This window comes from Manis pentadactyla, chromosome 6, assembly GCF_030020395.1.
Source record: "Manis pentadactyla isolate mManPen7 chromosome 6, mManPen7.hap1, whole genome shotgun sequence".
NCBI classification, from domain to species: Eukaryota; Metazoa; Chordata; class Mammalia; order Pholidota; family Manidae; genus Manis; species Manis pentadactyla.
This window is the reverse complement of record NC_080024.1, coordinates 157,447,624-157,464,267: the sequence shown is the minus strand read 5'-3', so window position 1 is coordinate 157,464,267 and position 16,644 is coordinate 157,447,624. Positions and strand designations below refer to the sequence as shown.

At 39.2% G+C, this 16,644-nt stretch overlaps 1 protein-coding gene across 8 annotated transcripts in view; it reads right to left on the bottom strand.

Moving 5' to 3' along the window:
* ATP9B (ATPase phospholipid transporting 9B (putative)) overlaps positions 1 to 16,644 on the bottom strand; it is a 220,758-nt gene that overhangs the window by 137,344 nt on the left and 66,770 nt on the right. For all 8 annotated transcript variants that reach the window (XR_008998392.1, XM_057504303.1, XM_057504304.1 and 5 more), the window contains exon 7: positions 15,695 to 15,746. Coding sequence is in view for 7 of the 8 variants with exons in the window: in XM_057504303.1 (XP_057360286.1) it covers positions 15,695 to 15,746 (52 nt within the window). In the remaining variant the exon portion in view is untranslated. The remainder of the gene's footprint in view (positions 1 to 15,694; positions 15,747 to 16,644) is intronic.

Genomic DNA, 16,644 nt, shown 5'->3' with positions numbered 1-16,644 from the left:
AGGAAGCAGAAACCCTGTCTGCGCGCAGCTGCGCAGCACAAGCCACTAGAGGCCGCTGTTCTCCCAGGAGAGGAGGGCCACAAACCAACAAGAAGGGAAGTCCTTCCAGCCGTCACTCGTCCCAGTTCTGCAGACTATTCCTATCACCATGAAAAGGCAAAGCTACAGGCAGACAAAGATCACAGAGACAACACCAGAGAAGGAGACAGACCTAACCAGTCTTCCTGACAAAGAATTCAAAATAAGAATCATAAACATGCTGACAGAGATGCAGAGAAATACGCAAGAAAAATGGGATGAAGTCCGGAAAGAGATCACAGATGCCAGAAAGGAGATTTCAGAAATGAAACAAACTCTGGAAGGGTTTATAAGCAGAATGGATAGAATGCAAGAGGCCATTGATGGAATTGAAATCAGAGAACAGGAACGCATGGAAGCTGACATAGAGAGAGACAAAAGGATCTCCAGGAATGAAACAATATTAAGAGAACTGTGTGACCAATCTAAAAGGAGCAATATCCGTATTATAGGGGTCCCAGAAGAAGAAGAGAGAGGCAAAGAGATGGAAAGTATCTTAGAAGAAATAATTGCTGAAAACTTCCCCACACTGGGGGAGGAAGTAATCAAACAGACCACGGAAATACACAGAACCCCCAACAGAAAGGATCCAAGAAGGGCAACACCAAGACACATAATAATTAAAATGGCAAAGATCAAGGACAAGGAAAGAGTGTTAAAGGCAGCTAGAGAGAAAAAGGTCACCTATAAAGGGAAACCCATCAGGCTAACGTCAGATTTCTCAACAGAAACCCTACAGGCCAGAAGAGAATGGCATGATATATTTAATACAATGAAACAGAAGGGCCTTGAACCAAGGATACTGTATCCAGCACGACTATCATTCAAATATGACGGTGGGATTAAACAATTCCCAGACAAACAAAAGCTGAGGGAATTTGCTTTCCACAAACCACCTCTACAGAACATCTTACAGGGACTGCTCTAGATGGGAGCACTCCTAGAAAGAGCACAGCACAAAACACCCAACATATGAAGAATCGAGGAGGAGGAACAAGAAGGGAGAGAAGAAAAGAATCTCCAGACAGTGTATATAACAGCTCAATAAGCGAGCTAAGTTAGGCAGTAAGATACTAAAGAGGCTAACCTTGAACCTTTGGTAACCACGAATTTAAAGCCTGCAATGGCAATAAGTACATATCTTTCAATAGTCACCCTAAATGTTAATGGGTTGAATGCACCAATCAAAAGACACAGAGTAACAGAATGGATAAAAAAGCAAGACCCATCTATATGCTGCTTACAAGAAACTCACCTCAAACCCAAAGACATGTACAGACTAAAAGTCAAGGGATGGAAAAACATATTTCAAGCAAACAACAGTGAGAAGAAAGCAGGGGTTGCAGTACTAATATCAGACAAAATAGACTTCAAAACAAAGAAAGTAACAAGAGATAAAGAAGGACACTACATAATGATAAAGGGCTCAGTCAAACAAGAGGATATAACCATTCTAAATATATATGCACCCAACACAGGAGCACCAGCATATGTGAAACAAATACTAACAGAACTAAAGGGGGATATAGACTGCAATGCATTCATTCTAGGAGACTTCAACACACCACTCACCCCAAAGGATAGATCCACTGGGCAGAAAATAAGTAAGGACACGGAAGCACTGAACAACACAGTAGAGCAGATGGACCTAATAGACATCTATAGAACTCTACATCCAAAAGCAGCGGGATATACATTCTTCTCAAGTGCACATGGAACATTCTCCAGAATAGACCACATACTAGGCCACAAAAAGAGCCTCAGAAAATTCCAAAAGATTGAAATCCTACCAACCAACTTTTCAGACCACAAAGGCATAAAACTAGAAATAAACTGTACAAAGAAAGCAAAGAGGCTCACGAACACATGGAGGCTTAACAACACGCTCCTAAATAATCAATGGATCAATGACCAAATCAAAATGGAGATCCAGCAATATATGGAAACAAATGACAACAACAACACTAAGCCCCAACTTCTGTGGGACACAGCAAAAGCAGTCTTAAGAGGAAAGTATATAGCAATCCAAGCATATTTAAAAAAGGAAGAGCAATCCCAAATGAAGGGTCTAATGTCACAATTATCGAAATTGGAAAAAGAAGAACAGATGAGGCCTAAGGTCAGCAGAAGGAGGGACATAATAAAGATCAGAGAAGAAATAAATAAAATTGAGAAGAATAAAACAATTGCAAAAATCAATGAAACCAAGAGCTGGTTCTTCGAGAAAATAAACAAAATAGATAAGCCTCTAGCCAGACTTATTAAGAAGAAAAGAGAGTCAACACAAATCAACAGTATCAGAAACGAGAAAGGAAAAATCACGACGGACCCCACGGAAATGCAAAGAATTATTGGAGAATACTATGAAAACCTATATGCTAACAAGCTGGGAAACCTAGGAGAAATGGACAACTTCCTAGAAAAATATAACCTTCCAAGATTGACCCAGGAAGAAACAGAAAATCTAAACAGACCAATTACCAGCAATGAAATTGAAGAGGTAATCAAAAAACTACCAAAGAACAAAACCCCCGGGCCAGATGGATTTACCTCGGAATTTTATCAGACATACAGGGAAGACATAATACCCATTCTCCTTAAAGTCTTCCAAAAAATAGAGGAGGAGGGGATACTCCCAAACTCATTCTATGAAGCTAACATCACCCTAATACCAAAACCAGGCAAAGACCCCACCAAAAAAGAAAACTACAGACCAATATCCCTGATGAACGTAGATGCAAAAATACTCAACAAAATATTAGCAAACCGAATTCAAAAATACATCAAAAGGATCATACACCATGACCAAGTGGGGTTCATTCCAGGGATGCAAGGATGGTACAACATTCGAAAGTCCATCAACATCATCCACCACATCAACAAAAAGAAAGACAAAAACCACATGATCATCTCAATAGATGCTGAAAAAGCATTTGACAAAGTTCAACATCCATTCATGTTAAAAACTCTCAGCAAAATGGGAATAGAGGGCAAGTACCTCAACATAATAAAGGCCATCTATGATAAACCCACAGCCAACATTCTATTGAACAGCGAGAAGCTGAAAGCATTTCCTCTGAGATCGGGAACTAGACAGGGATGCCCACTCTCTCCACTGTTATTTAACATAGTACTGGAGGTCCTAGCCACGGCAATCAGACAAAATAAAGAAATACAAGGAATCCAGATTGGTAAAGAAGAAGTTAAACTGTCACTATTTGCAGATGACATGATACTGTACATAAAAAACCCTAAAGACTCCACCCCAAAACTACTAGAACTGATATCGGAATACAGCAAAGTTGCAGGATACAAAATCAACACACAGAAATCTGTGGCTTTCCTATATACTAACAATGAACCAACAGAGAGAGAAATCAGGAAAACAACTCCATTCACAATTGCATCAAAAAAAATAAAATACCTAGGAATAAACCTAACCAAAGAAGTGAAAGACTTATACTCTGAAAACTACAAGTCACTCTTAAGAGAAATTAAAGGGGACACTAACAGATGGAAACTCATCCCATGCTCGTGGCTAGGAAGAATTAATATCGTTAAAATGGCCATCCTGCCCAAAGCAATATACAGATTTGATGCAATCCCTATGAAACTACCAGCAACATTCTTCAATGAACTGGAACAAATAATTCAAAAATTCATATGGAAACACCAAAGACCCCGAATAGCCAAAGCAATCCTGAGAAAGAAGAATAAAGTAGGGGGGATCTCACTCCCCAACTTCAAGCTCTACTATAAAGCCATAGTAATCAAGACAATTTGGTACTGGCACAAGAGCAGAGCCACAGACCAATGGAACAGACTAGAGAATCCAGACATTAACCCAGACATATATGGTCAATTAATATTTGATAAAGGAGCCATGGACATACAATGGCGAAATGACAGTCTGTTCAACAGGTGGTGCTGGCAAAACTGGACAGCTACATGTAGGAGAATGAAACTGGACCATTGTCTAACCCCATATACAAAAGTAAACTCAAAATGGATCAAAGACCTGAATGTAAGCCATGAAACCATTAAACTCCTGGAAGAAAACATAGGCGAAAACCTCTTAGACATAAACATGAGTGACCTCTTCTTGAACATATCTCCCCGGGCAAGGAAAACAACAGCAAAAATGAGTAAGTGGGACTATATTAAGCTGAAAAGCTTCTGTACAGCAAAAGACACCATCAATAGAACAAGAAGGATCCCTACAGTATGGGAGAATATATTTGAAAATGACACATCCGATAAAGGCTTGACGTCCAGAATATATAAGGAGCTCTCACGCCTCAACAAACAAAAAACAAATAACCCAATTAAAAAATGGGCAGAGGAACTGAACAGACAGTTCTCCAAAAAAGAAATACAGATGGCCAACAGACACATGAAAAGATGCTCCACATCGCTAATTATCAGAGAAATGCAAATTAAAACTACAATGAGGTATCACCTCACACCAGTAAGGATGGCTGCCATCCAAAAGACAAACAACAACAAATGTTGGCGAGGCTGTGGAGAAAGGGGAACCCTCCTACACTGCTGGTGGGAATGTAAGTTAGTTCAACCATTGTGGAAAGCAGTATGGAGGTACATCAAAATGCTCAAAACAGACTTACCATTTGACCCAGGAATTCCACTCCTAGGAATTTACCCTAAGAATGCAGCAATCAAGTTTGAGAAAGACAGATGCACCCCTATGTTTATTGCAGCACTATTTACAATAGCCAAGAATTGGAAGCAACCTAAATGTCCATCAATAGATGAATGGATAAAGAAGATGTGGTACATATACACAATGGAATACTACTCAGCTATAAGAAAAGGGCAAATCCAATCATTTGCAGCAACATGGATGGAGCTGGAGGGTATTATGCTCAGTGAAACAAGCCAAGCGGAGAAAGAGAAATACCAAATGATTTCACTTATCTGTGGAATATAAGAACAAAGGAAAAACTGAAGGAACAAAACAGCAGCAGAATCACAGAACTCAAGAATGGACTAACAGGTACCAAAGGGAAAGGGACTGGGGAGGATGGGTGGGTAGGGAGGGATAAGGGGGGGAGAAGTAGGGGGGTATTAAGATTAACATGCATGGGGGGGTAGGAGAAAAGGGAGGGCTGTACAACACAGAGAAGGCAAGTAGTGATTCTACAACATTTTGCTATGCTGATGGACAGTGACTGTAAAGGGGTTTATAGGGGAGACCTGGTATAGGGGAGAGCCTAGTAAACATAATATTCGTCATGTAAGTGTAGATTAGTGATAGCAAAAAAAAAAAAAAAAAAAAAAAAAAAAAAAGGGCAGTTCCTGTGTGGTAACCTCCAATGAGTTCTACACAAGGGTATAAAGGGCATATAAAAGTGTAGGCAAAGGGTCTGTTTGTGTTTATACAGAGGATCAAAGCCTAATTGGGCTACCCCGAAAATGAACTAAGATACGATATGAAAAAGAACTTCCAACATCTGCACCCTCTGGAAGACTCATGCCAGAAGATGATCATCAAAAAACCCCAACAAAGATCCACGCACTGCTACAGCTGTAGATGCACTCATCCCACCAGTTCCTGGACCTGCCATGGGAATGAGGAAGGAGATATCTAAGCTGGCCTGTGCATACAGTAAAACAACAAAATTGGACTGGATCTATACTGTTGGAACTCAACCAAGAATTTGGAGAAGTGCAAATTGTAGCGCTCCAAAGTCTTACAACTACAAACTATTTATTGTTAAAAGAACATATGGCATGTGAACAGTCCCCAGGAATGGGTTGTTTTAATTTGTCTGATTTCTCTCAGACTGTTCAAGTTCAGTTGGACAATATCCACCATATCATAGATAAGTTTTCACAAATGCCTAAGGTGCCTAACTGGTTTTCTTGGTTTCACTGCAGAGGGCTGGTAATTACAGATATGCTTTGGTTATGTAACTATACTCCTATTATGTTAATGTGTGTGTGCAATTTAAGTAGTAGCTTAAAACCTATACATGCTGAAGTTAATCTACAAGAAGATATATCAAAGAAATAATCAATCTTCCCATGTTTTCTTCCGCCTGCTACTTCTATAGCTTTTCTTCTTCCTTCCTAATTACAACCCTTAAATAGAATTCGTGCCTCATATCAAATTTACCGAGTATCATAATTCTTCCAAGTGGTAAAGATACCTCAAGACAAATGCTGGGCATAGAAGCCACAGGGCATAAATATGCAAAGAAGTAAAAAGCTAACCTTTTCAAACAATAAGGCTTCTCTCTCACTTACCAACTTCACATTTCCCTGTATGGCCCCGGAAGATGACTGGTTAGCCAGAGACGGGTAAGATTCCTCAAGGGAGGAACAACCTAAGACAGGCACAGTCGCAGGGGGGCCATCAGGTGAGAAATTGGGGATCAACAGAGGTGAGGCTTAGAACCTCACCCCCCCGTTCTGAGAGAAATCTTCTGCATACGTGGATGTTTTATTGCCCTGGTCTAGCTTGGATTAACACATAGTCTACAGGCACACACCTGATCATCTACATTTGCTCTCTTACAACACTAAACTATGTTTTCTACCTTTATCTTGTATCTACCTACCACTTCAGCATTTTATTAAAAATAATAATAATAAAGAGAGAAATGTGGTATCCACATATAAATCAAGTATAAAAACCAAATCAGTATTCATATTTGAACTGACTGTTTATAGTTCATAATGCATGAGCAAAACCGAAAGTTTCTGTGATGACTGCCCTTGTACTGTTCACTATGTAACTTATTCATTATGTAAGAATTTGTTCTACATGTAAAAACTTGTTTGTTATGCCTCAGAAGATTGGAGACTGACAAAAATTAGGCTTGGGGTGGAATAATGATTGTGCATTGAGCATTGACTCCCCTATACAGAATTTAATTGTCGTTAACAACCATTTGATCAATAAATATGAGAGATGCCCTCACAAAAAAAAAAAAAAAAAAAAAAAGGACAGACTTCCAATGGTAAAATAAATTAGTAACCGGGATGTAATGTATAGCATAAGGAATATAGTCAAGATATTGTAACAGCCTGGTAGGGTGATAGCTGGAACCTAGAATTATGTATATAAATGTTCTACCACTGTGTTGTACACTTGAAACTCATGTAATGTAATACTGTGTGTCAACTACCCTTCAATAAAAAATAATTATTAAAAAAAAAAAAAAAAAAAAAAAAGAAAATTTCTGCTAACTCAGTAACATTACTGGTAGAGGAAAAAGGGGTGAACAGCCTTACAAAGTCTTTGGCTGCTGAGGGGCTGCTGTCATTCAGTAAAGGGAGAGAGCCTATAATTTAGAATGGGGAGGTTCCTAAGTTGTTGAGCATTCAGAAAACATCTTCCCATAGAGAAGATATTGGTTAAATTGTTGTTTGATATCTAATGGAACCTGTAAAAGCTCACTTAGCCATAAATGAGCTGACATAATACGTTTATATTTAAATGGTTAAAATAAAATAAAATGGTTAAAGTAATATTATTATTTATAATTAGAAAATAAAACTGGATAGCAGTGGGGGGTTAGTAAATAATGATATGCTTAGAAAAGTAGATTTACTTATATATTTTTAAAAAGTAAATGAAGACTTGAAGATTTTACAGGAAATGTCTAGGAATAGTAAGAACTTTGGACAGGATGAAAAAGCAGCACCATCCCCACCCACTTGGAAATGAATTCACACAGTGGGGTGCGCTGTTCCCTAATCCAGGTTTACATACAACACTGCTCCTTCATGCGGACCCAATATTTACTGAACACCCATGATGTTGAAAGCATTAGCTCATGTACCAAGGTTCCTATTGAACTTAGTAAATTTATAGTCTAATAATTAAAGATTGACAACCAAATAAAGAAAACTAAAAGAAAAAAAATAGTTCTAGGAGAAGCATACGGTATGGGGTTGATCATACAAGTAGCACAGCCTTGAAACTCTAAAATAAGACTGACTTGGTCATTTGGAGCACAGTGGAAGTCCCATTCTAGAAACATGATGGACATTTCTAGGAAAGCCCCCACAGAAGGGTTTCACTTGGAAAATGGCTAGGATATAACCTGTACCAGGCTTTCAGAAAGTCTCTTCAGCAAAGCAATCCCCTAGCTCTGTAAGTACAATGGTTTTTTCTGCCATGATTGGGATCTTCTGCACCTCAAGGGGACAAACATAGGCAGGAAGGAGGAGGAATAAGAACTGGAGCAAAGTGACAGGAGAGCAATTAGGGCTGTGGAGGGGATTTAATACAAGTATACTTCTTTGGATCCTGGTCTATTTAGAATGTATCTCCCAAAGACTGTTATGGGGAGAAACTAACATAGTACTCCAAATTAAGGAAGAAGTAGTTACTCCCTTAATCAGAAAATGTCCCACACTTTAAACCTTCAAAAAATTTATGGAGGTATATATGCATAATAGAAAGTCACTTCTTTCTCTCCAATAAGTAGGTTACTGGGATTGGATATCTGATGTCCTGTGAGACAGAAGGTAGGTGACACCAGCCCTACCTCAGGCTCAGAGGCAAACAGCCCCAAGATCTCACCAGAAGCAGAGAATGAGACTGCCACCACTAGGTGTACCTGACTCCCCATCTGTGTTGAAAATGACATAGAACTCATCTAGTTGATTTACCGAATACTCTGAATCACGTAATACAAAGGTCAGAACTTCTCCTCAGGTGCTTGTTGCTTTTTGGACATTGTTCATTAGGTGACCTGGTCAGCCTGATTCTATGAAGTCCATTTCCCCCCCAGTGTGTGCCCTTGGATCCCTGATCAGACTTTTCTCTCCCAGCTTTCTAGAGGTCACTCCTAGCTCCGCATAAGCTGCTGTTTGGTCCAAGCTGGTGCCTGAGCTTGCCTAGTTGGTCAGATTCCCAATCTCTACCATGAATGCATGTCACCCACAGGCTTCTGGCAGCTAGTGAGTTGTTCTTGAACAACCTGCAATGCCCGGCAGTGTAAGGCCTGCAACCTCATTAGTGAGATCTGCCCAAAATGTCAACATGCTCCAGATGGGGCCTGGGCTGGAGGGCTGGCCCAGCACAGCGGGGAGAGCCAGTCTCGGGCCAAGCCTGGCCGTGTAATTCACTGACAACTCTCCCTATCACATGCCTCACCTCACTCGGCTTTTTCATCAGCACATTAGGAGAAATCACTCACTTAAGAGTTGTGTTACAAAATTTAGATGAAAATCCAAGTCTACCAGACAATGGCACACACTGGGAACTTATTCAGCTAATTATTTTTTAAATTTGGGGTAATAGTTAAGGCATATAAATGAGAATATAGCTTAATCCAATACACCTTTTACACAACATCCTAAAAATAAAATAGGTCTGTGCAAACACACAGCCATCCATGCCTCACTTTCCTTCAAACCCCTAGAAGAAATGTACTCCCGCATACTCAAAGCACCTGATGCTCTTCTCTGTAAAAATACCAAACAATTTTCTCTGGCAGCCAATGCACTTTCGGCTAACTCATCACAGCTACCAGCAACCAAATACGTTTTTCATCCTTCACCCTGTGCCATGGGCATCAGGACTGTCAACATGAATCTAAGAGCGTCAGAGAGTTTAGCACTTTTCTAATGCATAATAAGATTAAGAGCTATGAAAAGATTTTCTAATCATCTTTTATCAACTACAGATCTACAAGACCTTCATCAATTACATACACTTTGAAAAATATATCTGATTATGTAAATAAATTTTGTCAGAAGTTTTACAAAGAAAATATTTTGTACAAGCTCATCGGTTTCAACTAAAAAGGATTCAAGAAAATTTGCAGTTCGTGTAATTTTAGTTAGACATTTTTTTCAAGATAGACCCCCCTTGATCAACAGAGGTGAGGCTTAGAACCTCACCCCCCGTTTTGAGAGAAATCTTCTGCATCCGTGGATGTTCTGTTGCCCCTGTCTAGCTTGGATTAATACTTAGTCTATAGGCACACACCTGATCATCTACATTTGCCCTCTTACAGCACTAAATTATGCTTTCTACCTTTATCTTGCATCTACCTACCACTTCAGCATTTTATTAAAAAATAATAATAATAAGGGAGAAATGTGGGATTCACATATAAATTAAGTATAAAAATCAAACGAATAATCATATTTGACCTGATTGTTCATGATGCGTGATCAAAACCGAAAGTTTCTGTGATATGACTGCCCTTGCACTGTTCACCATGTAAGAACTTATTCACTATGTAAGAACTTGTTCACCATGTAAGAACTTGTTCGTTATGCTTCAGAAGATTGGAGACTGTTCAGAATTAGGCTTGGGGTTGATTAATGATTGTGCATTGAGTCCCCTATACAGAATTTTACTGTTGTTAACAACCATTTGATCAATAAACATGAGAGATGCCCTCTCAAAAAAAAAATTGTCCCCCCTCTTAAATATATGCATGTTGCTGTATTTCTGTGTGTATGTGTTCTGATACAAAGTTTAAAAGGAGCGAGATCTAGATTCTGTCTGACACATGCTCTGAGATGTGAATGCTGACCACTTTGATCTAGGTGTGCTTTCCAACATATAAAATGAGAAGGTGAGGATCTCTAGTCTCTTACATTTCAACATTCTGTGCTTCTAAAGAAACTAATACCTGATCTAGATTTCCATAAATTTAAACACTTGAAACAATATAGTTGCCTTTCTTTAAAGAAAGGGCACTTTCCACATTAAATAATTATACACTATTTTAAAAACTTAGCGGAAATCGACGCATTATTTATCTTCAAGTACAGTTAGCATTACTAATCTTGCAGTAACTGATATGGTTTAAAAAGAGAAATGAACTGCAGCAAAATCAGAAGTACGGCCAACTTCACTTGTCTCAAATAACAATAAAAAAATAATAATTTTTTCACAGCAAGCATTAGCTACAACTAATGCCAGTTAAAAGCTCAGCAAAACTAATTATTAAACTAGTCTCCTTATATCCTATTACAGACTGCTTATGTATACCTGATTTTATTTTGTATAATTGACAAAGAGTTGACAGGAAAGGACAGGTTTAATAACAATCAAATTAAGATCAACTAGTGTATGTGTCACACAGGAGGGCCGCTTCAAGTGATGATAAGTAATTGATGGGACAGTGCGAGACAGAGCACACGAATCTGCCATATATCGTAATAAGTTACCCTGTAATATTAGCAGACTGCCTGCAATAGCTCACAAATTCGATAGCTCTGCAAGAGATGGGCTACAGTAAATGCCGAACAGAAGAAAAATAGACACTGACTTTGCATATATAATACCAGATTGTTTGCCATTAAACTTAATTTCTAAATCATTTGTATGACTTAATGACTCTGTATGAAATGTTTAAGCTGGTGACACAGTGACCTGCAGCAGAGACATAATGTGGATGAATGCAGTGCTACCTGCCTACCCCTTGTCCCACTGACAAGTGAGAGCTGAGCTACTGTAACATGGCCCAAACTTAAACTATCATGTCATCACTTAGGTGACAAGTGAAAAAGACATTGACATTTATAAGAGATTGATGAAAACTAGTTCTAAAGCATTAATTTCTCTTAATACCACTCAAAGAATTGTGTGCATTCAGGAGATATTTGATTTGAATTAAGAAACCGATGAGACAATTGATTAATTGTAATTTAAGCCATCAGTCACCAGATCCATCAACAGCTTCATTTACATTCTAAACAATCAGCTGACAGCCCAATAGAACACCTGTATTAATACACGGTCAATACGACTCCGCGAAGAGACTCACTGAACTGCACTGACAAACGTCCGACAGCTACTGTCCCAGCTCAAACCCCCTGACTAGGTTCGGGGCTTTCACTCTGGCTCGAGCTTAAAGATTTTTCTGACAACAACAAAGTGCTGCCAGGTTTTCTGAACTGGAACTATAAAGTAATAATATTAAGAATGATAGTAGATACTCCCCAAATTCTAAATACGTGTACTTTGAAAATGAGGTGATTAAAAACTTAAAATAATTAAAATCACACAAACAGAATCCCCAAAGCCAAGAAACCCTGTGTGGATAAAGTGAAGGTTCCTGTGGCCAGGATTCTCACCTGGCCCTGGTTGGCTCACTCACTGCACAAGTGTGGGCAATATGTTGTTACTGACTACATAAAGAGCCCTGCCTGGTGCTCTGGGCGACACGGTGGCACGGCTGCGAGGCAGCAGGAGAGCAGAGACGAGACTGGAGTAGTGGCTGCGCCAAAGACAGAGACAGAGACAGATTGAGACTGAGACGGCTGTGTGGGGGTGGGGAGGCCCAGAGACAAGAGACAGGCTTGCTGCATGCAGACTCGCTCTGAGTGGATGGGATTCTAGTGCTTGACCTGCCACCATGGGAATAAAGTTGGGTATAACCCTTTCACCCCAAGAATGTTCTTCTGTCATTTCTTTGGTCACACTGAATCCACAGTGAACTTGTCTGGGGCTGAAACCCATTGGCAAGACACCTTGACTGAAAGCAGTGTTATGACAAAGTTTTGCACAGCTGTGGAAGCTATTTGCCCCATTTTATAAAAAGAAGAAAAATAGCATGAAACAGCAATGGGACACTTTAATATCTGCATTGAGTAATTAGTTATTGTTTTGACAATTTAAGTTTGACAGAAAAAAATAATACAACCAAGAAATGTAATAGAACTGTAGGTTTAAACAGACTAGAGTCAAGTTCTAAACTCAGATCCATTAATAACCTTCCAGGAATATATACAATAAAAAATTTAGGGTGCATGTATGTTACGTATACTTTTCTAGGAACAAGTGGTAATTCCTAAGAGTCCCAGAGATGCATGACCTCTAAAGTATTAAATATTATTACAATACAGAGAATAATTATCCCTACAACACTGAATGCAAAGCAAAATTAGAGAAAGAAAATGTTTTCAGAACATCATCAATTTGGCCACAGCATTATGGATCTGGTTGCCCCAGAGAGAGCATCTTGTCTGCCCAGTGCTCTCACATTCTGTGCCAACACCTCACTATGCCGTGGTGACAATACAGCCAAAGAGCCACCAAGACAGTGAGGGATTCCCGAACTGCTGTGGTCTACTGCCTCCAGCAAGGCCCTTACGGGCTGCAGCCCTCAGACTCCTCCCCTGAGGAGCAGACATTTATAACTATCTTCCAACTTCCAAGTGGAGTTTCTTCATCGTTTACCCCCCAATGCAATCTATATGATCTCTCCTTTTCACATTAATTACCTAGAACCGTTTCCATATTTAGGAAATATTTTAATCTTACATTAATTCCTAGTACAATCATCAAAAGGGCAAGTAACATAAAAGCATCTCCCAAATGCAAAGGTAACTTGTTATTCATTATACTGCACACATTTAGAAATAAGACACCACGAATAAGTAGGTGATGTCAGAAGGGATGGTAGAGTTAAAATCTGTGAAAATCCATTTCTCCATAAGCGTAATGAGAAAATCAGGAAAAATGGTCAAAAGCAACTTTTTCAGAACTCTGGAAAATAATCAAACACTTAACAACAATCACAGATGCGTTTATTCAAGAACCACGGCAAAATTAAGGATCAGCTGTGGGGTGTTTTGAATTGCCCCATTTCCGACGCTCCTCTCCTCTCACCCATCCCAAAGCCAACAGTGCCACACACAGTACCGAAAATACAACAGTGTAGCAGCCACTGCATAGGCCAAACCAGGGCCCGGCTCCCCGAGCCCCATGCCCAGGGAACCATAATCACCTGCGCAGGTAGGGCTTTTGGATTTCACCTGACCCACAGCTCTTTCACTGAGAACAGTGCTTTCCCTGGGATGTTTGTCAAAAACAGAGGCAACTGCTTAACACTGTAACTACCTCATGAAGGGATAAAGGTCGGGTAAACAACAAGCTGACCAAAGAAAACCTCAAAGAAAAGCTGTAAAACCAGATGACTAAAGGGGACTTTGAAAAGCTCTGACACATTCCTGGGTGTCTAGAAGGCCACCTGCTTGTGCAGGGCTCCACAGATGCCCAGGGCAGCCTGGAAGCCCTGATCGCTACAGAAACAAGACGGCCAAGGCAGAGCTGTCACTGTCACCTGCCTGCAGCAGGTGCACAGGGCACTCTAGCCACTGTAAAGGATAAATCTTGCAACTTGGTACTTAAAGACTGTTTCCATATCAGAGTCGATTTGGTAATGGAGGGGGAGAGTTCTCTGCCCACATAGCCATTCAGGAGCCGAGACTCAGAGAAGCTCTGCTATCTCCAGAGGCAGCTTCAAAGGCTGCCCCAGTCATGGACACCTAGCCGGCACAGGGAAGAGACACGTAGATGGCTGGAAGAGAGCTTAAGGCCAGGGCTGAAGTGGCACACATGAATCTCAGCCATCCTCCTTCTGCCAGACCTCAGGGCATGGCCCAGCTAAGCAGACAGGAGAGGGAGTCTGGCTGCACCTACAAGAGGAAAGGGAAGTGGACGGGAAAAGTAGCTTTCCAGGCTGCCCTGTAGGGAAAATGAAATGTGCGTTAAATAACACCAACAAAGTGAATGCATCAAGTGTACAGTGGTCACTTGATTATTAGTGTAGTTGGACTATTCTGTAAATGGCAGCCTCATCTTACAATGTAAATAACCACTTGATGAAAAGAGAAGACATTTTTCTTCTCTCTCATGACTTAAACTGTCCCTTTAAAAAAATGCTATTTATCAATGGAGACAAAAATGAAATTAACAACTATAAAATTTAACTTTGTCCTTTCTACAATTTTCATGCTACAAATAACTATACATCCTGAGCACCCAATACAAATAATATGCTGAGCTTCCTATAAAAATATTATTCATTTATTCAACAAAGTCAGAAATGTAAGGCAGAAGGAATCTTATATAGTACATGATATACTTCCCATCATTTTTCAGAGATGATGAAAATGTGTGACCATGTAGCGAGTTCATATAATGAGGAACTGGCCAAAGAGACTAGGTTTTAGTTTTCCTTATTTCCAACACACAGCTGCTCTCCTTGACCACAGGAGCCTTCTGCCTCATTAACCCCTTCCACCTGCTTCCCAGTGCTGAAAGCTCAGGTCATGTAAGTTATCGTTTTTTTCTATGAAGCCCACTTCAACTCCCAATAGGCAAACTGCTCTCTCCCGATACCCCCCAGCCCATGTCTTTTAACTCTCATAGAATCTGAACACTCAGATCACCACAAATTGCCCGTGTGTGTACATCCGTAAATACACAGATCATGAACTCTTCGAAAAGGCAACTCGGTTTCGCTCCCGTTTGTGTCCTAAGCAACAAGTAGTGCCCGACATACAGTAAGTGGTAAATAAATGTGTTTGCTGAATTGATAACATTGCAAATGCAGAACAACAATCATATTTCAAGCATAATCATCATTTATTTAAATATCGATATGAATTTGAATGAAAACACTCATTTGACATGTAAGTTCTAAGAGAACTGTTTTTTAAATGAACATATTACATTGTACAATCATCATTTAAACAAAGTTAAATGTGGTTCTAAAATTAATAAATTATATATATTATTCAAATTTTACCATTTTATTAAAATAAATTTAACTTTTACCTCTTAAGCTGCCAAAACACCAAATCATCAGCAATATAAAAGAAATAACAATACCTGCTTTTTCTGAAGTCCTAAGAAATACCATGTCTGATGGAATTCTTTGATTCTGCAAAGAGTTATAACAAATATTAATTATCTATAATCAGGTTTATGAATTAACACTATTCCATTCCAAAGAAGAAACAGCAAGTAAAAACAACTAAAATTTATGCTGAAGCAGTTATCACTTATAATTTGTATAACAAAAATACTTAATTCATGTTTTAGTTGGATCTCTAAGATCTTTCTCCCCATTAACAAAACATGTAAATGGCATTTAGTGAAGACTTAAAAATGACTCCATTTCTGAAAAATGCTAACTCGTGTCACCTCTGCAGGTTCTTTTGCACTTTAACTCACACATTTAATACAATACTAAATGTGTTATAAAAAATTATGTCCTCCCTTAATGAAACTAGAAAAGGAAGAAGAAATGAGCCCAAAGTCAGTAGAAGGAGGGATATAATAAAGATTAAAGCACAAATAAATAAAATTGAGAAGAATAAAACAATAGAAAGAATCAATGAAAGCAGGAACTGGTTCTTCGAGAAAATAAACAAAATAGATAAACCCCTAGCCAGACTTACCAAGAAAAAAAGAGAGTCTACACACATAAACAGAATCAGAAATGAGAAAGGAAAAATCACTGAAGACACCACAGAAATACAAAGAATTATGAGAGAATATTATGAAAAATTATATGGTAACAAACTGGATAACCTAGAAGCAATGGACAACTTTTTAGAAAAACACAACCTTCCAAGGCTGACCCGCGGAAGAAACAGAAAATCTAAATAGACCAATTACCAGCAAGGAAATTGAATTGGTAATCAAAAAACTACCTAAGAACAAAACACCTGTACCAGATGGTTTCACTGCTGAATTTTACCAAACATATAGTGAAGACCTAATACCCACCCTCCTTAAAAGTTTTCCAAAAAGTAGAAGAGGAGGGAATACTCCCA